The sequence below is a fragment of the Pan troglodytes genome, chromosome 1 (genome assembly GCF_028858775.2).
Source record: "Pan troglodytes isolate AG18354 chromosome 1, NHGRI_mPanTro3-v2.0_pri, whole genome shotgun sequence".
NCBI classification, from domain to species: domain Eukaryota; kingdom Metazoa; phylum Chordata; class Mammalia; order Primates; family Hominidae; genus Pan; species Pan troglodytes.
Window position 1 is genome coordinate 114,608,297 of NC_072398.2, and position 25,997 is coordinate 114,634,293.

Sequence of the window (25,997 nt, forward strand, 5' to 3'; positions counted from 1 at the left end):
GTGTCCATGTGTTCTCATTGTTCAATTGCCATCTATGAGTGAGAACATGCGGTGTTTGGTTTTTTGTCTTTGCGATAGTTTACTGAGAATGATGATTTCCAATTTCATCCATGTCCCTACAAAGGACATGAACTCATCATTTTTTATGGCTGCATAGTATTCCATGGTGTATATGTGCCACATTTACTTAATCCAGTCTATCATTGTTGGACATTTGGGTTGGTTCCAAGTCTTTGCTATTGTGAATAGTGCCGCAATAAACATATGTGTGCATGTGTCTTTATAGCAGCATGATTTATAGTCCTTTGAGTATATACCCAGTAATGGGATGGCTGGGTCAAATGGTATTTCTAGTTCTAGATCCCTGAGGAATCACCACACTGACTTCCACAATGGTTGAACTAGTTTACAGTCCCACCAACAGTGTAAAAGTGTTCCTATTTCTCCACATCCTCTCCAGCACCTGTTGTTTCCTGACTTTTTAATGATCGCCATTCTAACTGGTGTGAGATGGTATCTCATTGTGGTTTTGATTTGCATTTCTCTGATGGCCAGTGATGATGAGCATTTTTTCATGTGTCTTTTGGCTGCATAAATGTCTTCTTTTGAGAAGTGTCTGTTCATATCCTTTGCCCACTTTTTGATGGGGTTATTTTTTTCTTGTAAATTGGTTTGAGTTCATTGTAGATTCTGGGTATTAGCCCTTTGTCAGATGAGTAGGTTGCGAAAATTTTCTCCCATTTTGTAGGTTGCTCGTTCACTCTGACGGTAGTTTCTTTTGCTGTGCAGAAGCTCTTTAGTTTAATGAGATCCCATTTGTCAATTTTGTCTTTTGTTGCCATTGCTTTTGGTGTTTTAGACATGAAGTCCTTGCCCATACCTATGTCCTGAATGTAATGCCTAGGTTTTCTTCTAGGGTTTTTATGGTTTTAGGTCTAACATTTAAGTCTTTAATCCATCTTGAGTTAATTTTTGTCTAAGGTGTAAGGAAGGGATCCAGTTTCAGCTTTCTACATATGGCTAGCCAGTTTACCCAGCACCGTTTATTAAATAGGGAATCCTTTCCCCATGTCTTGTTTTTCTCAGGTTTGTTGAAGATCAGATAGTTGTAGATATGCGGCGTTATTTCTGAGGGCTCTGTTCTGTTCCATTGATCTATATCTCTGTTTTGGTACCAGTACCATGCTGCTTTGGTTACTGTAGCCTTGTAGTATAGTTTGAAGTCAGGTAGTGTGATGCCGCCAGCTTTGTTCTTTTGGCTTAGGATTGACTTGGCAATGCGGGCTCTTTTTTGGTTCCATATGAACTTTAAAGTAGTTTTTTCCAATTCTGTGAAGAAAGTCATTGGTAGCTTGATGGGGATGGCATTGAATCTATAAATTACCTTGAGCAGTATGGCCATTTTCACAATATTGATTCTTCCTACCCATGAGCATGGAATGTTCTTCCATTTCTTTGTATCCTCTTTTATTAGCACAACTAATTTTTAGTGTTGATGTTATGCACTACAATTTGCTAAATTCACTTATTAGCTCTATTAATCATTTTATGAGTTCATTGGGATTTACTATCTGTAGGATCATGGTCATCTGTGAATTGAATTGATTTTACTTCTTCCTTTCCAATTTGGATGTCTTTTATTTCTTTTTCCTGCCTAACTGCTCTTGCTAGAACTTCCAGTACAGTTTCAAATAGTAGTGGTGAAAGTGGGCATCTTTGTCTTACTCCTTATCTTAGGGGCAAAGCTTTCAGTCTTTCACCATTGAGTATGATGTTAGCTGTGAGTTTTTCATAAATGCCCTTTATCATGTTGAGGAAATTCTCTTCTATTTTTAGTTTGAGCATAAGTCCTTTCACTCTATTAATGTGATATGTTACATTCATTGATTGATTTTCTTATGCTGAACCATCCTTGCATTTCTGGGATAAAGTCTACCTGCCTATGCCTGTAATTCTTTTAATATGCTGTTGGATTCAGTTTGCTGGTATTTTGAGGATTTTTGCATCACTATTTATAAGGGACATTAGTCTGTAGTTTTCTTGGAATGTCTTTGGCTAGCTTTGGTATCAAGATAATTACTGGTCTCATAAAATGAATTAGGAAATCATTCCTCTTCTGTTGTTTTTAGAAAAGCTTGAGAATGATTGCTGTTAATCCTTCTTTAAAGGTTTGGCAGAATTCACCAGTAAAGCTATCTGGTTCTGGGCTTTTCTATTTTGGGTGGTTTTTGCTTCTTGATTCAGTCTCTTTACCTGGTTCAGATTCTCTTCTTGTGTCAGTTTTTATAGTTTGTTTTCAAGAATTTGTCCACTTCATGTAGATTATCTAATTTTTTGGTGAATAATTGTTTATCATATTCTTTAAAATTTTTTTTTTTTTTTTTTTTTTTTTTTTTTTAGCGTTGGGAGTCTGTGTTGCCCAGGCTGGAGTGCAGTGGTTATTCACAGGTGTGATCATGGTGCACTGCAACCTTGTACTCCTGGCCTTAAGTTATCTTCCTGCCTCAGTCTCTTGAGTAGCTGGGACTACAGATGCACACATCAAACAAACCAGGCCATAAGATTCTCTTTTAATCTTATTTATTTCTGTAAGGTCAGCTGCAGTGTCTCCACTTTTATTTGTGATTTTAGTTATTTGCATCTTCTCTGTTTTTCTTCTTTGTCATCTAACCAGAGGTTTGTCAATTTTGTTGATCTTGTCAAAGAACCAACTTTTGGTTTCATTAGATTCTCTCTATTGTTTTTCTATTCTCTGTTTTATCACCACTCTAATTTTTCATGTTTTTGTCTGTTGTGCAGGTTATGGGCTTGGTTTGCACCTCTTTTTCTAGTTCTTTAAGTTGTAAAGATTATTGATTTTAGATCTTTTAAATGTAGGTATTTACTACTATTAATTTTCCTCTGAGGATTGCTTTTGCTGCATCCCATAAGTTTTAGTATGTGTTTTTGTCTTCATTTATCTGTATTTTCTAATTTCCCATGTGATTTCTTTGACATGTTGGTTGTTTAAGAGTGTGTTGTTTAATATCCACATATTTAAGATTTTTCATTTTCCTTCTATTATTAATATCTAACTTCATTTCATTGGGGTCAGAGGAGATACTTTGTATGATTTAATCTCTTTAAATTTATTGAGACTTATTTTGTGGCTCAAAATGTGGTCTGTCCTGGAGAATATTTCATATGCACTTGAGAAGAATGTCTGTTCTGCTGTTACTGGGTAGGTGCTCTGCATATGTTGGTTAGTCTTCTCTTTCCTTATTGATCTTTCTAGATGTTCTAGCCATTATCGAAAATGGGGGTATTGAAGTTTCTATTATTGTGACTTTGTCTGTTTCTCCCTTCATTTCTGACAATGATTTCTTCCTACATTTTGGGGGTTCTGTTGTTTAATGTATATATTTATAGTTTTTATATCTTCTAAATTGACTTCCATAAGTATTTTAGAATCAGGTTATGAAGATACCATCCTTATGCTTTCAAGTTTTGCTTTAGTGCTTCCTGTTGGTGGTACCTAGTAGGGAACCAGCTGACAAAAGAAAGATGTAATTTGCAGAGTCTAAGCCCCAGCATCATGAAGCATAGATGACGGAATTTGGAATTATATAGAAGAGTGGATTTGGAATTGAAAATTTTGGTTTACTTACTGATGCTGTCTGGCTGTCTGAATTTTAGCGTATGAACTTTGATTAGGTCTTGATAAGCAGTCAGTGGAACAGCCTATGAGGGACCTCTTCCTTGTAGAATTAGAATTGAATAGCCAGCAGCTCACCTCAGACAAAATGGATGCCTGTTGAAATGGGCCTTTTCTCAGTAGAGCCTTGCAGAATTTTATGACTCGATCAGTCTGAGGTTTTGCCTCAGGTAGATGAGCAGGAGGGCATCTTTCCAGTAGTAACAGAGACAAGCTCTCTTCACCTGTGCTGGAGGATATACCAGTTCTCAACTCAGACATGTGATAGACTTGCCAAGAGAAGAACCTATATAGGTGAGTTCCTTGCTAGGTTCCAGGTCTCTTCCTAGATTCCTGACAGTGCCTTCTATCTGAATGTGTAGTAGTAATTATGGTCTGGTTGACTGCCTTCCTGCATTCCACCCTATTCTCATCTACACCATATTCAGAGTAACTTGGAGTGTTAATCATATAGGTAGGATCCTTCTCTATTTTTCAGGGACGTTGTGATGGATCAAAGTTTTATGTTCTGTATTGTTTGACTTGCCTTAGCAAGAATTGAGGGGGTGGGGTGATGAGTTAAAGGCATGTGCTTAAATTTTATTCCCAGAATACTTTTCCATTTGTATTACAAATAATTACAGGAGAGGAATCCTGGATACAGACAGTAGACAGCAACTGTAACACATGCAGAAAAGGTATTTATTGGAAGGATGTTAGACTGTAACACATGCAGAAAAGGTATTTATTGGAAGGTTATTAGGTTGCTTCAGAATTGACATAAAAGTCTGAAGAACTAGGTTTAGTAAATAGGCATTAAGTGAAGCCAGATACACAGAACCACTGTCAGTGCTGCTGATTAATGAGCATTGGTTATGGCATTGCTACCTCTGGATACTGGATGTGTCTGCTTCCAGAGTGATTTCTTAAATTGAGTCCTTGTTTCTTTACAGGTATATAGTACCAGCCATAGCATCTCATTGCTTACACATAGGTGATAGGCAATACCCTTGCTGCTAGATGTTAGGAGGATTAAGTATCTTGAATTTTTCTGACTTCTGCAGGAAGAGGAGGGATTCTGTTACCATTATACTAATTAATTCCTGAATGTTTTGGCAGCTTAAGCAACATAAAGGAAACCGAAAGGAATCCTACATTTTATTACAGTGACTTATAATAAAATAAGGGGATGAAGTTTTTATTTGTGCTGTGCTATTTAGAAATGTAGATATAAATAGACCTTCTAGACTCTATCCTTTCAGCACTTTCTGTTCAGGGGTTTAAAGTAGGGGTTGGTACTGTTCACCTGAGAGGGAGCTTGGAAACATGGGGATATTTTTTGGTTGTTAGAATGATGGCGATGAGGGCACTATTGCATTTAATTAATGTGGGCTGGGTATGCTAAACATCCCATGGTGCCTTGGTGGTTGTGCACAATAAATAATTGAATTATCCTCCTCATAATGCCAGTAGTGCATTTAAGAAAAACCAGGTTATATGGCTATCTTGGTGAAGGACTAAAAGTTATTACTAGCTTCCTTTGCTTCACTGTCTGCACCCTCTGGCTGAGGATTATTTCTCATTTCGTTGCTTTGCTGTTTTCTTTCCTTAGTTCAAGGGACTTGATTCCTTTCAAGCTCCAAAAATGTTATTTTTAAACTCTGGCTTTGGCTGGGCTCAGTGGCTCATCCCTGTCTCTAGAGTCCCTGTTTCTAGAGACCCTGTCTCTAGAAAAAAATAAAAAAATTAGCCAGATGTGGTGGCACACACCTATATTTCCACGTAATCGGGAGGCTGAAGTGGGAGGATCATTGAAGCAGGAGGCTGTAGGGAGCTATGATTGTGCCACTGTACTCCCACCTGAGTGATAGAGTGAGACCCTGTCTCTAAAAAGAAAACAAACAAACAAAAACTGTGAAAAGGTGCCCGGTAGCATGAGAGAAAATATTTGCAAATCATATATCTGATAAGGCATTAATATCCAGAATATGTAAAGAACTCCTACAACTCAACAACAACAACAAAAAACCTGGTTTAAAAATGGGCAAAGGACTTGAAAAGATATTTTTCCAAAGAAGATGTACAAATAGCCAATAAACACATGAAAAGATGCTCAACACCACTAATCATTAGGGAAATATAAAGCAAAACCACAATAGGATAACCCTTCACATCTATTAGGATGGCTGTTGTAAAAAAAAAAAAAAAAAAAAACAAAGTAACAGGTGTTAGAGTGGATATGGAAAAATTGGAAACCTTGTGCATTGCTGAGGGGAATGTAAAATGGTGTAGCTGCTGTAGAAAACAGTATGGTGTGTTCCTTTCAGCAGTCTTTGTGTAGCCAGTAGTTGTGATTCTAATAAAAGTAGCGGTTGGTTTGGGACTGATAGTGATTGTTATGATTTCAATTGGGTGGTGCTGACAGTATGTGGTTCTTGGTATCTGTGAGGACAAACCGCATAAGCTATCTCATTTCTATCTTACATGAGTGGTGTGGATCATTCCGTATCAGTAGGTTCACTAATGCAAATAAAGTACATTTAAAACAATGTAAAAGGTAGTAGTAAATGCAAAAGTATGGAGGTAAAGGTGTGCCATTAGTTTTTGGGCTTCAAGGCTTGTAACTCAGGGTTGGTGGCTGTCTTACTTAGTTTGCTTGAGCTGCCTTAACAAAGTATCATGGACTGGCTGGTTTAAGCAACAAACATTATTTCCCACAGTTCTGGAGGCTGAGAAGTGATGAAGATGCTGGCTGATTCAGTTCCTGGAGAAAGCCCTGTTCCAGGCCTGTAGACTGCCACTTTCTCTGTGTGTCCTCTCATGGTCTTTTCTCCATGTGTGCTTGTGAAGAAAGAGACAACAGCTCTCTTTCTCTTCCTTTCCTTATAGGGCCCCACCCTCACTACTTAATCTAATCCTGAGTACCTCCCAAGGCCCCCCACCCACCGCCGTCATCTCCAAATACCCCCTCCCCCCATCATCTCCAAATACTATCACTTTGGGAATTAGGGATTCAACATATGAATTTTGGGGGGACACAAACATTTAGTCTATAATTGAATCAGTCTGAGAGATAATATCTTAGTAACAAACCAGGTAAATCTAGGCTGACCACAGAAACAAGTTGTCAGTTTGGAGAGGCCGGACAGAAAGGAAAGATGTGAGCCAATAAGACAAATTAGAGACACTTGAAGAGAGGGAAGGTTCAAAGCCTGAAAATGGGATGGCAGAGATTTGAGAAATTATCTATAATAACAAGAGTGATGGCTATAACAATTTTGTTTTGGGGTTCTTACTACCTTAGATATATGTAGGCAGGGGAGACATGGTAAAGATGCTGTATTAGGCTGTTCTTGCATTGCTATAAAGAAATACCCGAGACTGGGTAATTTATAGGAAAAGAGGTTTAATTGGCTCACAGTTCTGCAGGCTGTACAGGAAGTATGGTGCCAACATCTGCTTCTGAAGAGGCCCCAGGAAGCTCATAATTGTGGCAGAAAGTGAAGGGCGGGGGGAGTGTAGGCATCTCACACAGTAGGAGCAAGAGCGAGAGAGTGAGTGGGAGATGTCACAAACCAGGTCTCATGAGAACTCACTATTGTGAGGACAGCACCAAGCCATGAGGGATCCATCTCATGACCCAAACACCTGCCAACAAGCCCCACCTCCCCAACATTGGGGATTACAATTCAACATGAGATTTAGTGGGGTCATATATTAAACTGTATCAGATGCCTGTAGTACTAATAACAGCTTGGGGCCAAGGTCTGCACAAAGACTGAATGGGTGATGTTTTACTCCACAAGAAAAGAATGAATAGTGTACCAAAACCTTTTTAAAAATATTATTTACAATAAATTATTTTCATGTCTTCACAGATAACCCATAATGACTTTTTGCTTTGTACTGATGGTGATTTCTGATAATCAACATCCTGGTGTATCAGTGCTGTTTCTGACCTCTTTCTGATGGTAGCTTTTGATGAAAATATACAAATTTTTGGTAAAGGATCTTTATGGTGATCAGAAATCCACTTCAACTTTTATCCTTTATTCTTCAAAATGTCAATGAGAATGACTACGTAAAATACCAAATCCCATCTAAAACAACCCCCCAAAATCTCATAAAATATTGAAGCTAAAAGAAAGAACGAGTTACTGTGTGCATGATAGTTTCTTCTTTTTCCTTTGGGTTTTATACCTTCTTCAGTTTCTGATTTGTTACAGCAGGTGTCCCCAATCTTTTTGGGACCAGGGACTGGTTTCATAGAAGATAATTTTTCCATGGACAGTGGGTGGGGTGGGGGATGATGGCTTCAGGGTGAAACTGTTCCACTTCAGATCACCATAAGGAGTGTGCAACCTAGATCCCTCACATGAGCAGTTCAAGATAGGGTTTGCGCTGCTATGGGATTCTAATGCCATCGCTGATCTGACAGTTATGTGGAATGCAAGTGGTAATGCTTGCTTGCACAGCTCACCTCCTGCTTGCCAGCCGAGTTCCTAACAGGCCCTGGACTGGTACTGATCTGTGGCCTGGGGGTTGGGGATCACTGCATTACAGGAAGGCCAGGCCTTATTTTATTTAGAACCTGTATACTGGGGTAGTGATTTTTAGTATTTTTTTCATTATGTGTTTTAAAACTACAACAAAGCAATTTAAAGGTCTTATAAGGTTTATACCTTTTTTTCTTTTTTGTTTTTTTTGTGTGTCTGATTGCACTGCTAGAACCTGTAATAGATTTTTGAGTAGCTTTTTGTTCTTGATCTTAATGGAGAAGCTTTCAGTCTTTCACCCTTGAGTATGATGGCTGCTTTAGGTTTTTAATAGGTGCCCTGTATCACATTAGGAAATACCCTTGCATTCCTAGTTCGCTGAGAATTTTCATCAGGAATGGATATTGGATTTGGTCAAATACTTTTTCTGCATCTCTTGATGATCATGAGGTCATTCTTTTTAAGTCTTTTAATGTAGCAAGTTGTTACATTGGTTGAGTTTTGAATGTTAGACACCCTTTGGTAATTATTCTGTAATCTTAAAAGTAGTTTTCTGTGTTTATGAGGGATATTAGTTAGTTTGTTTATTTATTTATTATATTTGTCTGATTCTGGTTATCAGAGTAATGTTGGCCCCATGAAATGAGTTGGTTTTCCATTTTCAGTGTCCTGAAAGAGTTTCCATAGAACTGGTATTGATTTTTACCTAAATGCTTGATAGAATTCATCAGTGAAATAATCTGAACTGGAGTTTTCTTTGTGGAGAGGTTTTAACTATACATTCAGTTTCTTTAACAGATACAGGCTGTTAAGGTAATTTAGTTCCTGAGTTCACTTGAGTAGTTTTTTTTTTTAAACAAGGAATGTAAATTATTGAATTGTTGACATAAAGTTGCTAATAATAGTTTCTTACTGTCATTTGAGTATCTGTAGGATTGTAATTATATCAGTTCTCTCATTGCTAATATTGGTAGTTTGTGGTTTCTTTTTTCCCTTCTCATCATTATTAGAAATTTATCAATTTTATTGATCTCAAATAACTAGCTTTTGGATGTATTGGTTTTTCTCTGTTCTTTTGTTTTATATTTTATTTCTTGTTTTGCTTTTATCTTTATTATTTTCTTTCTTCTTCTAACTTTGGGTTTAATTTTCTCTTTTTTCCATTTTCTTAAGTTAGAAGCTGAGGTTCTTGATATAAGATCTTTTTTCCCCCTAATGTAGATTGGTTAATGCTATAATTCTCTCTTTAACTTTTCTTTTTTTTTCTTCATATTGGCATTTAGTGCTATGAATTTCAGTCTAAGAAGTACTTTAGCTTTATCTACAGTTTGATGTTTCCATTTTCTTTCGGTTCAGGGCACTTTCAAATTTCACTTTTTAAAAAATGCCTTTATTGAGGTATTATTCACATACCATACCATCCACCCATTTAAAGTATACAATTCAGTGGTTTATTCAGAGTTTGGTATATTTAGTATATTCACAATTATCTGCAATGATCACCAGTCATCTAGTTTTACTTTTGATTTCTTCTTGGACCTGTGATTATTGAGAAGTGTTTTATTGAGTTTATAAATATTTGGAGACTATCCAGATACCTTTATGTTACCTGGTTTCTACTCTAATCCCATTGTAGCAAAAAACATACTTTATATGGTCTGAATACTTTTAATTTCATTGAAACTTGTTTTATGACCTAGAAAATGGTCTGTATTGGTACATGTTCCGTTTGCATTTAAACAGAATGTATATTTTGTTATAGTGTTCTGTAAATGTCAATTAGGTCAAGTTGGTTGATAGTGTTGTTCAAGTCTTTTATGTCCTTATTGATTTTCCTTCTATTTTGATCAGTTATTGAGTGAAGGATGTTGAAATTACCTGTAACATTGTGAATTTGTTTACTTCTTTCATTTCTATCAGTTTTTGCTTCAGGTATTTTGAAATTTTGTTATTAGGTGTGTGACATTTATCATTGTTACATTCTCTTGACATATTGACCTCATTAATACAAAGTGACCCTTTTTATACCTGCTCTAAAAGTTACTGTTAGATTTAATATAGCTGTTCTCACTTAAACTTTATTGAGTTACTTTACACATTGTAAAATTTACCCATGTTAACTGTACCGTTAGGTGGGAGCTATGCCTCCTGTACATAGGATGATGATTTCCAAATCTGTGTTTTCAGCCTTTGACATCTGAACCTACGAGCTTTGTTGACTTCTTAAACTTAACAGGTCTAAAATCATACACATTAATCTCTTTCTCACTCCTTCCCTTTATCCCAAATCACCCTTTCTTTCTTTGTTCTTGGTTCAGTTAATGGCACCCGTTTCTATCCAGTCAGTATTGTGAAAAATCTATTATTGTTAATTAATTCCTTTTCCTTCTCATGTTTAATCACTTGCCTAAATTTCTAGCTTTCTAAGGTCTCTTATATGGGTCCTTCTTCTCTGTATCTACTTTAAATACATTTTATTAGGCCCTTGTCATTTTTTGCCTGGGAGGACTGCTGTGACCTCCTGACTCCTTTTCCTACTTCCAGCCTTATATCCCCTCCCTTTCTACTCCCACCTTGCCCCAAGTCAATCCTGAGGAGGCGTTCTTTCCAACATTTAAGTACAATCATGCCATTTTCAAGTTGAAGTTCTTTAGTGCCTTGAATTTTTCCCCGGCTGCATTGTTAGCTCAATTAATGATTGAGCTTTTGTCTTCTCTAGCTTCCTTGCTATAGTATATTGTGTTACTTCTTCTGTGTCTTTTTACACTCTGCTGTCTTCGTCTAGAATGCCCTTATTACTTGATCTGCATGGCAAACTCTTATTCTTTTAATTTTTATTTGAAGATCATGTATGTCTTTCGCTGTTTCCCTATGTAAATCTGCTTTCAAGTCATATACTTGTATGGTTAACAAGTAACTATTCTTTTCTATGTATATCTTACCTTTTCTATAGCTGTCTGTGGTATTTATTTTCTCTTTCACACATTTTATGCTTACTTTGTTTATGTATTCATTAGATTGTGAACTCTTGTGGGCAAATCATGTGCCTTCTTTTTCTCTGTATCCCTTGCCTTTCACATTTGGTAAATTTTACTGAGTTAAGCTGAAATTACTTGAATGACAGATAACCATTGATTTAATCTGAAATTACCATAAATGCAAACTGAAATCCTTTGAAAACCCTAGTTAGAATAATCTATAACTGCTTTCTACAGAAACAAAACCTTTTAATAGCCAAATAAGTGACCTATACCTAACTAGAGACAGTAAGTTTGTGTTGATGGTCCATGGCTGCATTATTAAAGTGGGAGTGCTAAAGCACTTAGTATTTTGTAGGTGCCACATGACCAAAGTAATTGGATTTGGTATAAAAGCTTGAGGTTCTGTGGATTTCTCAGTGCTTAGCCTTAAATCCTTTTTAGCCTCTTTCATGTGGCCAACCAATTCATATTGAGAAACAGTTGGGCTTCTTCATTAACGTGTTATTTTAGGAATGGGATTACTGTTAAGGAGTGGTGATCCCAAATGTGATACAATTTGTCCTGTTTGGCCTTTAACTACAGTCAGTACACTGGAAACTGTGATTCTTAAGATGATAATGTTCAGAAACTTTTGGTCATTTGTAAGACAGTATTATTCTGTGCAGGTAGAGTATGTTCATTTGCTGTTGAAAATCATCTTAGACCAGATTTGTAAACATCTCCCTTATAATAACACCATTTTAATTAACCTCTTGGTTATTTCCAAGTTTAAGGAGATATTTTTATTACCTTGAAGGCGTGGCATTTCTTTTTGGAAGGTCTTAAATTCCTTCAGGCACTAAAGCAGTGTAGAATGCTGTTGTTTCATTATTTTCTGTATCAGTTGCTGACTATCCTATAGTCATTTCCCAAAATCATTCTTGGCCTGTATTGTGCACAAGTAACTATTTATATAACTGCTTCAACTATTTTTTTTTTGTGTGTGTGTTTTCCTGGATTCTCTGAAATTTCTTTTGAATATTATTAAAATATAGGATGTTTGAGAAGGCTATTTAATATCTAACTTTGTCATAAAAAAACTTTTAGTATTGGCCATTGTTACTTATCTTTCAAAAGGTAGCATTACATTGTTGATTCATTCAGCATATTTTTTTTAGTCATTAAATGGAGGAATGGGGAGTTATTCTTGGAATTTGGCGATGAGAGTCAATGTAAAATTCACTTATGATTGTTAACAATAGTTATCTGCCAAAGTCTTTAAAGGGCTCTCATATTCTTAGACCTTAATCAGAAGAAGATGGTCTAGAAATCTTAGCAAGGTAGTAATGGATGTGAATGAAAGCTGATGTAAATAGTGGTATTATCATAGAAGAAATAATGTATCAATGGAAGTTTGAATGTGTGGAGTCTAGTGATGGGACCCAATAGATAGGGAGGGAAGGAAATTATGTTTACTGAGTACCTGCTGTCTGCTCGCAGTTTCCTTCCCTTGCTGCGCTCTTATTTATTTGTTGATTCTTTTGAGTTTTCTATGTAGAACTCGTATTGCCTGTGACAAAAGACAGTGGGTTTCCTTTTTTTTTTTTTTTTGAGATGGAGTCTTGCCCTGTCGCCCAGGCTGGAGTGCAGTGGCGCAGTCTCGGCTCACTGCAAGCTCTGCCTCCCGGGTTCACGCCATTCTCCTGCCTCAGCCTCCTGAGTAGCTGGGACTACAGGCACCCGCCACCATGCCTGGCTAATTTTTTTGTATTTTCAGTAGAGACGGGGTTTCACCGTATTAGCCAGGATGGTCTCAATCTCCTGACCTCGTGATCCGCCCGCCTTGGCCTCCCAAAGTGCTGGGATTACAGGGGTGAGCCACTGCGCCTGGCCTTCGTTTTCTCTTTTTATGTTGCTGGCTAGGACTTCTAGTACAATCAAATAGAAGCCATGATAGTGAGCATCCTTACTTGTTTCCCTCACTTTGAGAGAGAATTACTTTTGTAATTTGATTATCAAGAATGTGATTTGCTATAGTTTTTGGAAATATCTTTTATTAGGTTGAAGAAGTTCTCTTTTTCTCCATTCACTTTCTTCTTCTGTTTCTACTGAATGAGTGTAAGAGCAGAAGTGACCAAAAGGCTGGAACACAGTACTTTTGAGGGTACATTGAAGATGATAAAGCCAATGATCAGAGGCCTGTTGGTAAAGCAGGTTTGAGGAAGAGGGAGCTTCAAAGGAAGGATCAATTTTTAACAGTGGTGGATAGAAGAGTGATGTAAAGTGTAGGAAGTGGAAACAACAAGTGTAGTACTGTTTGAAAAGGTAAAGTGAAGGAAGGAGAACACCAATGAAGGCTGAAGTGGAGGCAGTTTTGAGGGGAGTTTTTATTTATTTTTAAAGGACGGGTGAAGCTTCATATTTGTAAGTAAAGGTTAAAGCTCCAGTAGAGAAGGAAAGAGTGAATATAAAGGAAAATTTCTGCCAACCAAAATTCCAGCATAATTTTATGTATCCCTATGTAAATTAGAATCATCCAGAATGCTTCCAAACATGATTCAAGAGCCGCAGCAGCTTAAGCAAGATAGAAGTTAATTTCTGTTCACACATATGAATTCTGCAGGACAGTTTCAATAAGAGAGGCTGAGAAATAGAGTTTTTATTTAGCAGGATCATGGGTCTAGCCAAAACTTGAGGGCTATAGGACTAAGGAAGAAGAAAGAAAAGATTTTGGGAGACAGTTTTCAGTATCTGCACAGTAAGTGTGAGAAAACTCTTAAATAAAATTTATCTCTCTCAGTATTTGCATAGTGTTTAAGAAGTCAAAATGCATTTGTTTATATCTAGACTCTTTACTTACTAGCTCCTTGACCCTGAACAAACTATTTTTCTCTTTGTGCCCTAATTTTTTCATAATAAGGTAGAGAATAATGGTGTTTGATAGAGAGTACCTCATAAGTTGGTATGATAATTAAATAAGATAATATATGTAATTGATGAAGCCATTGCCTTGTACATCTAAGCCACAATTACTAGTTTTGTTGTCATTTGCCCTTGCTCTTCAAGGATCAGGGATGTGTTGAAGGACAAAACACAAAAAAACAAAATAATATAACAAAAACAACAAACAAAACCTTATATTACTTATGGGATATCCAAAAGTTAATTAAATATTACACATTAAGATACAATTGAAAAGAGTAACTTCAAATCTCATGAGAACTTGTAGATATAAAACTAGATTTTTTTGGAAACCTTGGAAGGTACTCAGCCAAACTGCAAAGTTTGAGGACACAGTTCTTCACATGACCACTCTCACATCTGGCACCACTTGCAAATTCAGAGGGCTCCCCAGACCACCCTCTGGCTTGATAATTTGCAAGAACTCACAAAGGGATTACAGATTACAGGGATCCAGATTAAAATCAGCCAAGGGAAGAAACACATAGGGTGAAGTCAGGAAAGTTCCACATGTTGATCTGCCAGTGTCCTCTTCCCATGGAGTCAGGACATGTTCTTCCAGCACCAATGTGTGACAGTATGCATGATTGCCAACCTGGTAACCTCATCCAAGCTTCAGTGTATAGAGTTTTTATGGGGCTTCATTATGTAGGCATCATTGATTGATTACTCAATTGCCTGTATGGTTGAACTCAGTCTCCCAATGGACTGATACTGTGTAACCCAGAGCCTTGTCCTAAGCCATATTGTTGGTGTTTATGACATGGCCAGCTTTTGCTTTAAAACTGTTAGTTGTGGCCAACCCTACCTGAAGATCTGGTATGGCCAGCACCCATAATAAACAAGCACACTTCTATCATCTATGACACATTACCTCCCAGAAGCTGAAGTCAATGGTGAGACTTCTCTTTGGACAAGGCCAAATTCTTTACTACACAGGAAGATACAAGACACTGATGAAAAGGAATGATCTTTACAAATGAAAGTCTAACATAATTATCTGTTGAAAATACCAAAGTTAAAAACAATCTTAAAAATATGTATATAAGAGAAAGATCAGCCAACTGAAAATAAAACCCCCAGCTGGAGTAATTTAAAAATCTAGAAATTTGGCTGCCAAAGCAAAATTTGAGGAACCATTTGCATGGAGATCAAAATGAAAATAAAATTTTGAGTCATATAGAGAAGAAAACTAGCAAGAAAGTTCATAGTGCTACTAAATAATTATTGTGAAAACTCAAGGAAAAGAAATAAAGCACATTATTTGCTTTGGCAGTTGTAAAGATTGCTGCATTAACTTGTAATTTGGAACAGAGAGGTTAGAAGGATTGAAATTATTGACTTACATGTGTATAGAACATTACTTTTTACTTGATTCCAAGGTGAGTGCAAGGAAGTACTTAGCAAAAAAGGGTTATAGTGCTTTTAAAGTGGTATAGTCAGAGCAGTGTATGTTTTCCTATCTCTGTTAATGAAGGTACTAATCATAGAGGTTTTTTTTTTTTTAGTGATTGTTCCAGGTTGTAGTGTGAGGCATGGGCAGAGATGGAACTAAAATCTTTGTCTCCTGACTTTTGGGTTAAGTATACTTTTTTTCTAACTGCAAAATGATTCCTCTTGGATCCCAGTTAATAGGAGGTCTGACTGAATTTCCTGGAACTCTGGAGTTTCTCTTAGGACCAGTCTGGTTAGTCTTTTCTTGCCCTCTAGTTGATATTGGTTCTTCTGAAATAGTTTACTCACTAAACTCTTAAGCAAATAGTGCTTGTTGAGGAACAAATAAAAATAAATCTATAGATTATTTAGATTTTCAAAATGTGTTTGAATAAGGCTCTTCACAATATTGCAACAATATAGGTTCTGATTAGCAAAGTTTGACTGCTGTAACAATAACAAGTGGGATAAGATGATTGGAGCTTTCCTTTAGAGCAAACATTTAGAGGGCTCAATTTTTTATTTTTAAAAATAATTATAAAAATTATTATACATGTTGCTATCAAATGTACTTTGCACCTGTGGAGGAACAACTGATGCTAACACGAAGTTAATAGCAATAGTAAGTGAAAATGGAAAACTGTTACATGGCAGTGTTATTAAGGGGTCTCACCATAACACCTTGTCATTAATTTTAATATGGATTTTAATATTTAATATGCATTTGTATTGCCTACCCTGTAGTCAGAGCCGCTGTTTATAACCCTTTTTTTTTTTTTTTTTTGGAGACGTAGTTTTGCTTTTGTTGGCCCAGGCTGGAGTGCAATGGCACGATCTCAGCTTAGTGAAACCTCCGCCTCCCAGGTTCAAGCAATTCTCCTGCCTCAGCCTCCCGAGTAGCTGGGATTACAGGCACCCACCACCATGCCCAGCTAATTTTTGTATGTTTAGTAGAGACGGGGTTTCACCATGTTGGCCAGGCTGGTCTCGAACTCCTGACCTCACGTGATCCACCTGCCTTGGCCTCCCAAAGTGCTGGGATTACAGGTGTGAGCCACCACACCCGGCCTTACAACTCTTTTGACTGTTTGTAGCCTCATGATGGTATATAGACTTTCTATATCATATTTACTTCAGATGGGGTCTTAGAATCTGTATTTGCATTTTAGTATTTTTAAACACCTATTATATGCCAGGTAGTGTCCTAGGCATTGAGGGATATGTTGGAACAAAAATCAGATAGGGTCTCTGAACTTAATGGAGTTAATAGTCATCAGGAGAGACAGGCATTACTCAAAGAATCACATGTGGTTAAGTACTATGAAGGAAAGATACATGGTGCCATCAGACTGTATATTAGGGAGATTTGTCTAATCTAGGAGATACCTGAAGAAGTTATGATTGATCAGTGACTTGAAGGTAAAGAAGAAATTGTAAGAGTGTTTTAAGCGAGGAAACCTCATGCATATGGGGCTACTGATGGGAAAGAAAATGGTGTGTAAAAGAACTGAAAGAAGGTGGCTGGGCACGGTGGCTCATGCCTGTAATCCCAGCACTTTGGGAGCCTGAGGTGGGCGGATTGCCTGAGCTCAGGAGTTCATGACCAGCCAGGGCAACATGGTGAAACCCCGTTTCTACTAAAATACAAAAAATTAGCCAGACGTGGTGGCGTGTGCCTGTAGTCCCAGCTTGTTGGGAGGCTGAAGCAGGAGACTGTTGAATCTGGGAGGCAGAGGTTGCAGTGAGCCAAGATCGTGCCACTGCACTACAGCCTGGGTGACAGAGGGAGACTCTATTTCAAAAAAGAAAAAAAAAAAAAGAACTGAAAGAAGGTGTGTGGCTGTAGAACAGAGAGCTAGAGGAGTATGTATGAGATGAAGCTTGAGAGATAGATAGAAGCTACATTATACAGAATTTCTTAATAGGCCATAATATAATAGAATTCCTTAGGATAAGGGAAGCCATGAAGTGTTTTAAGTGAGAGTGAGGCATAGTCTGAATAATTTCAGAAAGCACATTGGGTCTATAGTATGGATGGAGAATAGCTTGTGGGTGGGTTGGAGAGTGGTTGGAGAGTGAATGCGTGAAGACTATTGGAAGCGTATTACAGTAGTTTAGGTGAGGCATGATGGTAGCCTCCTTATTGTGGTTCCATCGCATGCTAAAAAGAGTATGCAGAAAAGGAGGACTATGACTAAGTAAGTTCAGGAAGTGTTGTGTTAGGCAACTCTATTGCAGAACTTCTCAGGGCTTTTAAAATGCCCATGTGCGTGGTGAAGCTCTGTGAGGGGATATGGGATGTTTTGTGGCATATATGTCTTGCCCCCCACAGGGTGGGCTCTAGAAAATGGTGTGTAATACCTGTTCGTGGAAGCTCACTGGTAGGTGAAGATGCTTTCTGAGTGATAACATATGAGCTATTGCAAACATGGTTGGGGATTCCACATGCCATTTAGCAATAACTTGGGGATAACATGGTACGTGGAGATAGAAATGGAAAGCTTGTTTTCCTGGGGCAATCTCCCCATTTGTCATCAGGACAGAAAATTACCCTTGAAAGAGCCAGTCTTCCCCATTTGATGTTGCTCTTCTTTGGGGCCCATTTCCAGGTCCTCTGTTTTTCTGAATCTGTGTGCCTGCTTGCACAGTGAGTGGGTGAGTTGGGGAAATTCTCAGCTGGAAATGTCAGAATACCCATTGATAGTTACTCCATAGAATCTGAAATCTGGGGACAATTGAGGGCCGTGGCGGTAACTCATGATAGCAGGCACTTTCCCTCTTTCTTTTCTGTCCTGAACCATGTTGGCCATTTGACCTCAGGCTTATTGTCTCTTGATTGCAAGATGGCTCTCTTAGCTTTAGGCTTCACAAATACATTTGAAGACAGGAATAGGTGGTTGGGTGGGTTTAGACTTAGCAGGTAAATGTCCTTTTCTCAACTGGCTCTGTCCATTTGTTAATCCGTAAAGGAAAATTCCTGGTAGTTCCCTTTTTTCTCTTTGGTTGAAATAGGGTTTTATGGCTACCCTTAGCTGCAAGGACAGCTGGGAAAGACTTGATTAACATAGATGGATTATGATCTGTTCTCTGGGGGTAGTAGCACCGTGTTTTTCTGTTGGTAAAATGTGGGGCTGGGATTGGAAGGCTCTTGGGTGTTTCTGCCTTGGATATCTTATATAAGACTTCAATCAGCACCTATGTGCTGATGATGCCCTTGTCTGCCTGAGTCGCCTGAACAGATCAGCCCTCATGTCAGTTTCTCATGGTTTCATTCAGGGACCAACCTTAGTTCCCTGCCCTATTCCTCCCACATCAATCCAGTCTGTCTGTAGGGCCCATGGATTCTTCCTCCCTGCTGAATGACCTTTTGTGTTACTGACCGTCTAGCCTACTTCACCTCCCTCTCCCTTTTCTCTCTCTTGTTTCTCTTATCAGCACCTTTTCAGTGCTAATAACTCATTTTTTTCTCCAGTGTTTAACATTTTATTGTTAATACTAGATAATATTAGATTGTGAATTTTTCTTTTGGCATACAGGTTTATGATTTAACACATGTGCTATTCATGTAACTACCATCATAATTATATATGTAACAATTCTATCATTAAAAAAAAACTCCCTTGTGTTATTCCTTTATAGTTAGCCCATCCCTCATCCATAACTCCTGGCTACCACTAATCTATTCACCATCCCTCTTTTTTGTCTTTTTTGAGAATGTCATATAAATGGAATCATATAGTATATAACCTTTTGAAATTGGCTTCTTTCACTCGGATAAGAATGCCTTTGAGATCCATTCAAGGAGTGTGTATAAACAATTCACTCCTTTTTATTGCTAAGTAGTAGTCCATAGTGTGGATATACCACAGTTTTGTTTAACTGTTTATTTTTGGAGGATATCTTGATTGATTTCAGTTTTTGCCTATTATGGGCTATAAACATTTGTGTATAGTCCTTTGTCCTCCATTTTTTTTCATTATGGAAAAATACAATTAACATAAAATTTACCATCTTAACCATTTTAATGTATACAATTCAGTAGCATTAAATACATTCATATTGTTGTACAACCATCACCGTCATCCATTTCCAGAACTCTTTTCATCTTGCAAACCTGAAACTCTGTCTGTACCCATTAAACAATAACTTCTCATTATCCCATCTCTAGTTCCTGGCTACCACCATTCTACTTTTTGTCTCTAGGGTTTTGCCTTCTTTAAGTACCTTCTACAAGTGGAATCATACAGTATTTGTCTTTTTGTGACCAGCTTGTATAAAGGTTTTTGTTTTTTTTTCAGTGATCATAAGTCTTTATTTCTCTGAGATAAATGCTGAGAAGTACATTTGCAGGATTCTATGATAGTTACATCTTTAGTGTTTTAAAAAAACACAAACTTTTCCAAAGTGGAAAAATTTACACCATTTTACATTCTCACTAGCAATGTTATAAGTTCAGCCATCTGCAGAGCTTGAATTAAATTTCTGGAGAGATGACCTATTGACTCTTGGGTTAGGTGTTTACCCTTAGAGTAGTCATCGTTGGTTGACTGATTTGGAAAAGAGTGGTTTACAGTAAGTACCACTCTTGTATTCATTCCTGTGGATTGGGGTGGATATAGAGGGAATATTGAACTCTCTTTCACAAAAGTAGGGCTGGGTGGAAAACGGTGTAGGTGTCCATTGCAGTAGTGGTTTCCAAATCTGTGTGTACACCAGAATCATCTGAGGAGCTCTTCATGATACAGATTCATGGGTTTCATATCGACCTACTAAATTGGAATCTGTTTTTAACAAGAGTTCAAGAGAGTTTTAAGTAGTCATGCCCACATCTGTTGGGAATGTTACATTATAATATCTATGCACTTTTGAAAACTTAAAGGTTTTAGAAGCATATGCTGTACTATATAAATGAAAAACTTCCTGTTCTCTTATCTTTTCCTCTTTTTCTTTGGCCTTATGTTTATATTTTTGTCTCTTTTCTGTTACTTATTCTATTTTTGTTTTCTCTCCTCCATTTAGTTTTCACTGGTGTCTGTTTTTTGCAAGTGTCTATGGATAAGTTACTGTTATCTCTGCTCTTAGTCTGGAAATTGTATAAAGAGATTATAAACAGAGTTTGATCTTAGGCATCCAGGGTTCCTTTTCTTTCTCATTCCAGATCTGAATGTGTCTCACTGATAATTCTTTCCTTTTAATGGCAAAAGTAGAAAACAAGTTCCTGGGTTTAATGGAGAAACCTTTATGTTTTATATTTAAAGGTTGACATTCTTAAGTAGGCTCACTGTTACGTTTTATTTCCTTCTTTTCTCACAGGGAAGAGGAAGAACGTCTGAGAAATAAAATTCGAGCTGATCATGAGAAGGCCTTGGAAGAAGCAAAAGAAAAATTAAGAAAGTCAAGAGAGGAAATTCGAGCAGAAATTCAGACAGAGAAAAATAAGGTAGTCCAAGAAATGAAGATAAAAGAGAACAAGCCACTGCCACCAGTCCCTATTCCCAAACTTGTAGGAGTAAGTGGTGGAGACCCAGAAGATAATGACATAAGAGAGAAAAGGGAAAAAATTAAAGAGGTAATAAGCTGAGTTTTGTGATATGGAGTGTTTATGGATTTGTATTTGGATACAAACAAATATATATAATCTATGGTATCCTGTTTTGATCTGTTTGTTCTTGGGTCATAGTTGTAGTATAGTTTCCAGGTTGGTAATAAGGACTAGAACTCTTTCTTGTTTTTTTTTTTAATGTTAATTATAATGTAATTATTGGACACTTAAAATATTTTTGATACAACTTTTGGATGGTTAGTGCCACTCATTCTTTGTTCAGAGATCTTTTGAAATTCAGCGTTTTATTAATAATATATCTGTATATAACTTATTGTCTAAGCAGTTTCTTAAATGTTCAGTTACAAAGGGACTCTGCTAGATACTATGCAGATCACCTCATAAACATGCTTCTAAAGAGCTAGCATTATATCTCCAATTTTTTAAGGAACATGTCATGGTATCCCTCAACTATACTGTAGATTAAGAATACATTCCTTCCAAAAAGTCTCCATGGATTGAAAAATGGGAAAGAATTGATTTCAAAATTCTTTAAATTTATTTAGCCTCAGAAGTCTTTCAATTTGTTATTCTGTAGTTACTTAAAAGTAAAGAGAATACCAGATGGGAAAAATCTAGTGAATATTTGAGTTAAACTTTGTTAATTAGAACTCCTAAAAATTCTGGGTGGAGTTTGTGATTATACTGCCTGTGAAGAAAAATATTTTATCAGAGTGTAATTGTACCAACAATATTTCAGAAGGTTTAATTATTATAAAGTAAGATAAATTTAGTTCAAGTAATCAAATATCTATTTGGATATATTCTAGTAATGCATATGGAAGGTATAGCAGATACTTTAAGCTTAGCCTTATGAATTATTATAAAACCTTGACCTTGATGGAGTAGAAATAGAGCTGTGCTCTGATTTTACCTCACCTCTAGAGTCTGTTTTATATGTAGACTACTTAAGGCACTTCCTTCGGACAGTGTTGGGAGAGACAGTGATAGATTTTTTTTCAGATGCCTGACTTGCTTTTTTTCAGATGTCATTACAACGTACTGAAATACTTTTTTCAAATACGTAATAATTCAGATAGATAACCATGTGTGTTCAGGGGACCCCCAGATGATCCTCAGGTTCAGTGACTCACCAGAAGTACCCATGGAACTCAGCATATAGAAACATGTTTTAGTTTGCTGAACTTTTATCCTGTTATTTTACTGAAGTTATTTATTCTTATAGCTTTTTTGTAGATTGCTTGTGATTTTTCTTATACATAGTCATGTCTTCTGTGAAGAGATACTTTTACTTTTTCCTTCTTGATTTTTATACCTTTTATTTTTTTTTCTTGTCGTACTGCAGTGGCTAGGAGTTCTAATATATTGTTCAAAGTAAGTGGCGAGAATGGACATACTAGGTTTGTTCCCAACTTTAGGGGTTAAGCATCCAGTCTTTTGCCATTAACTATGTTGTGTCAACTGTAGGTTTTTTAAAGATGCTGTTTATTAGGTTGAGGATGTCTCCTTGTAGTTGTAGTTTACTGAGAGTTTTATCATGAATGAGTGTTGAATTTTGTCAGATGCATTGTCTTCATTTTTCTCTAGATGACTGTATGTTTTTTTTCCTTTATTCTGTTAACATGGTAAATTACATTGTTTTTTGGATGTTAAATTAGTCTTATATTCCTGGGTTAAACTCCACTTTGTCGTGGTATAGTATCTGTCTTAGATGTTGCTAATTTTTCTTAAGGAATTTTGCATCTGTGTTCTTGAGATACATTGGTCTTGAGTTTTCTTGTAATATCTTTGCTTGATTTTGGTGTCTGATTAATGCTGGCTGCATAAAGCAAGTTGGGAAATGTTTAATGAATAGTATGCTGTTAAATGAATAGATTTTTGGTCTACTATTATATAATTCATCTGATATATAATTAAATACTCTGCTATTGTATAACTCAGAACTCCTTGGGTTGTAAGACACTCAGCTCAAACTAAGTGATACAAATAGTATTTATTGGTTTAATGGCTCTAAACAAGGGCTTCAAGTTTGGCTGAATCCAAGCCTGTAGATATTATTGTGAGTGTTAAGCATCTGTCTCTCTTTCCTTTTGCTAGTTTCTCCATGCTGGCAGAGAGCCATTATCAGCTCCAGGATTATATATTACATAGACCATGAGATTGCAGAATAAAAAAGTCCCTTTATCTCATGGTGTCAATAACAATATGTGTAAAAAGAACTTGATTGTTCCTACCTGAATCACATGTATCCACTCACTTTGTTTAGGGCAGGGGTTGACAGCTACAACCTGTGGGCCAAATTCTGCTTGCTGTCTGTTTTTTAAAAATAAATTTTAGGCTGGGCATGGTGGCTCACACCTGTAATCCCAGTACTTTGGGAGGCCAAAGTGGGCTGATCACGAGGTCAGGAGATCAAGACCATTCTGGCTGACACGGTGAAACCCCGTCTCTACTAAAAATAACAAAAAATTAGCCAGGTGTGGTGGTGGGCACCTGTAGTCCCAGGAGGCTGAGGCAGGAGAATGGTGTGAACCCGGGAGGTGGAGCTTGCAGTGAGCTGAACTGGCGTCACTGCATTCCAGCCTGGGCGACAGAGCAAGACTCCATCTCAAACAAAAATAAATAAATAAAATAGATTTTAATTTGAACACAACCATGTCCATTTATTTACATATTATCTGGGACTGCTTTTATGCTGTAACAGCAGAGTTAGTTTGTTGATCTCTGGTCTAAGGATAGGGGATTTTCTAGCTAGGGTGAGTTAATTGGTGGTAGAAGCAGAGCCTCTTGATTGACAGCTCTGTTATATGTGAGGAAAGGGGAGCTGTCCCCAAAAAGACTAACATTTCTCAAAAGGAAAGAATGCCAAACAAATATGTACCTCCTGAAGAAAGAGGACTTGTCTATTATGCCCATTTTTTTCCTGTCATATAGATGAGATTAAACATAGTTATGTATGTTTTCATACTGATACAAATGTTAATTGAATAATGTACTAATATAGATCTGGAAGAATGGGCAAGGATATAGTAATAGAACCTAAAATTGTATGAAATAAAAAAACAGTTTGTGAAAAATTTAAATTGATGGATTATAATTTTTCTCTTTTCAGATGATGAAACATGCTTGGGATAACTATAGGACATATGGGTGGGGACATAATGAACTCAGACCTATTGCAAGGAAAGGACACTCCCCTAACATATTTGGTAAGTTTACTTTTTCTAATTACTATTTCCATTTTCTACCTCCGTCTTTTAAAACAAGATGTAACTTTTCAAAATACTTTCTAAAATCTGAGTATTTCTGTGGAACTATAATTTGAAGAAACATGTATGATTTTTTGCAAGTGTCAGTCACGATTAAGTTCCAGTTGCTTTGGAGTACACATATATGTGGTAGATTTTCTATTTACATATGGATGCTTTAGTCATTTATTGAGTATTTAAAAGCTTTTTTTTGGCATTTTTTTCTTTAGTGTCAGGAAAAGTAGGCACCTACTTGTCATTTTTTTCTTCAACACAATACCTATTCTGATATTCACATTACAGAGGAAGAGGGGAGGGATAGGAAATTCTTGTAGTTCTGTGTACATTTTTTAAAAAAGTGACATACCTGGGATGATTGGGTTACTGAATTCAGTGGGTTATGTTGTACATTCACAGTTCCTAAGGAAAAATTAACAATGTGTTCTGTGAATGGAGGTTTGGGGAAGAGCTGTGTTCATCTTGAGTTTGTTCATCCTACTTTCCCTGAGCTCAGTTCACTTGTAAAACTTCCCAGTTTAACTTAACCAATTTAACAACTTTTACTAAACCCAAAGGTAAGTCTTCAGAATTGTTAAGCTACTCTTTGTAGTCTTCACTCCTTTCCCCCATTTTAAATGCTTCTTGATGTGACTTGATGATTATCTTTTAAGTAATGATAGATGAAGGCAAGAAAATTTTAATGGGCTAAAAAGTCACAAACTAGTTATATGCAATCTGATTTTATTACCTGTAGTAAACCATCACAGTAATTCAAATAACAGCAATTTTCTTTTTGACACTAGGGAAGGATTTTTCTAATGCTGTGAGTTTTCTTATAATTTGTTCATTGTTGCTTGCTTTTGGTCAAAAAAGAAAATGTCTTAAAAAATAATTTCTGTTGGGTTTGGGAGATGTTGTGGTAGAGGAGTAAAGGAAAAAAGTTTCCTCTAGGTAATCAGTGACTACTAGAGACTTCATAATATGATATTTAATTTATCAGCCATTATGTAATGAAATAAAGTATATTTTCTTAACAGAGTTTTGGACTGGAAAGTTCTTACGGCTTTGTGGATGTCACAATATGAGGCGTTAGTGCAATAAAGACATTAAATTTAATAGTCAATTAAATTTAGAACCTCCCTTCAAGTAACTATTTTTATGTTAAACTCAACGGTAAATTGTGAGCCTTTTAAAAAGATTGGAGTATAAAAATGTATTGAAAATAAAAATTGGATGTCAATTTTTTACTTTTTTCCAATGATATTTCTCAGAACATCTAATGTATTAATATTTATCAAATAGATACTGGTCCTATCTGTTTATCAAATAAATATCGATGCTTTAGTAAACTTTAAAGATAGAAGAAAATTAATTTTGACACTTAGGAAACATCTATTCTGCGAAGAAAATTATAGTGAAATGGTAGAAAAAGAAAATCTACAGAATTTTCAATAGTCAAAATTAGGTGCTGCTTATTTTTTATTGAATTTTTGAGTGGTTACAGTTTCTTTTCCAGCCAGATAAGCTAAGTAGGAATAGATCCATTATTATGTTTTGTCTTATGTTTGTAGCTATGCAGTCAGTTTGTTAAAGGATTATTTTTTGTAGTTTAATACTTTGTTTCCTACTTACTCTGTTTCTTTTGTGTATCTCAAATTCTTG

General features: G+C 36.6%; 1 protein-coding gene across 1 annotated transcript in view; it reads left to right on the plus strand.

The window, feature by feature from the left end:
• MAN1A2 (mannosidase alpha class 1A member 2) overlaps positions 1 to 25,997 on the plus strand; it is a 157,300-nt gene that overhangs the window by 14,052 nt on the left and 117,251 nt on the right. Inside the window, exons 2-3 of the mRNA XM_513685.8 lie at positions 20,838 to 21,093; positions 24,200 to 24,296. Coding sequence (XP_513685.2) covers positions 20,838 to 21,093; positions 24,200 to 24,296 — 353 coding nt within the window. The remainder of the gene's footprint in view (positions 1 to 20,837; positions 21,094 to 24,199; positions 24,297 to 25,997) is intronic.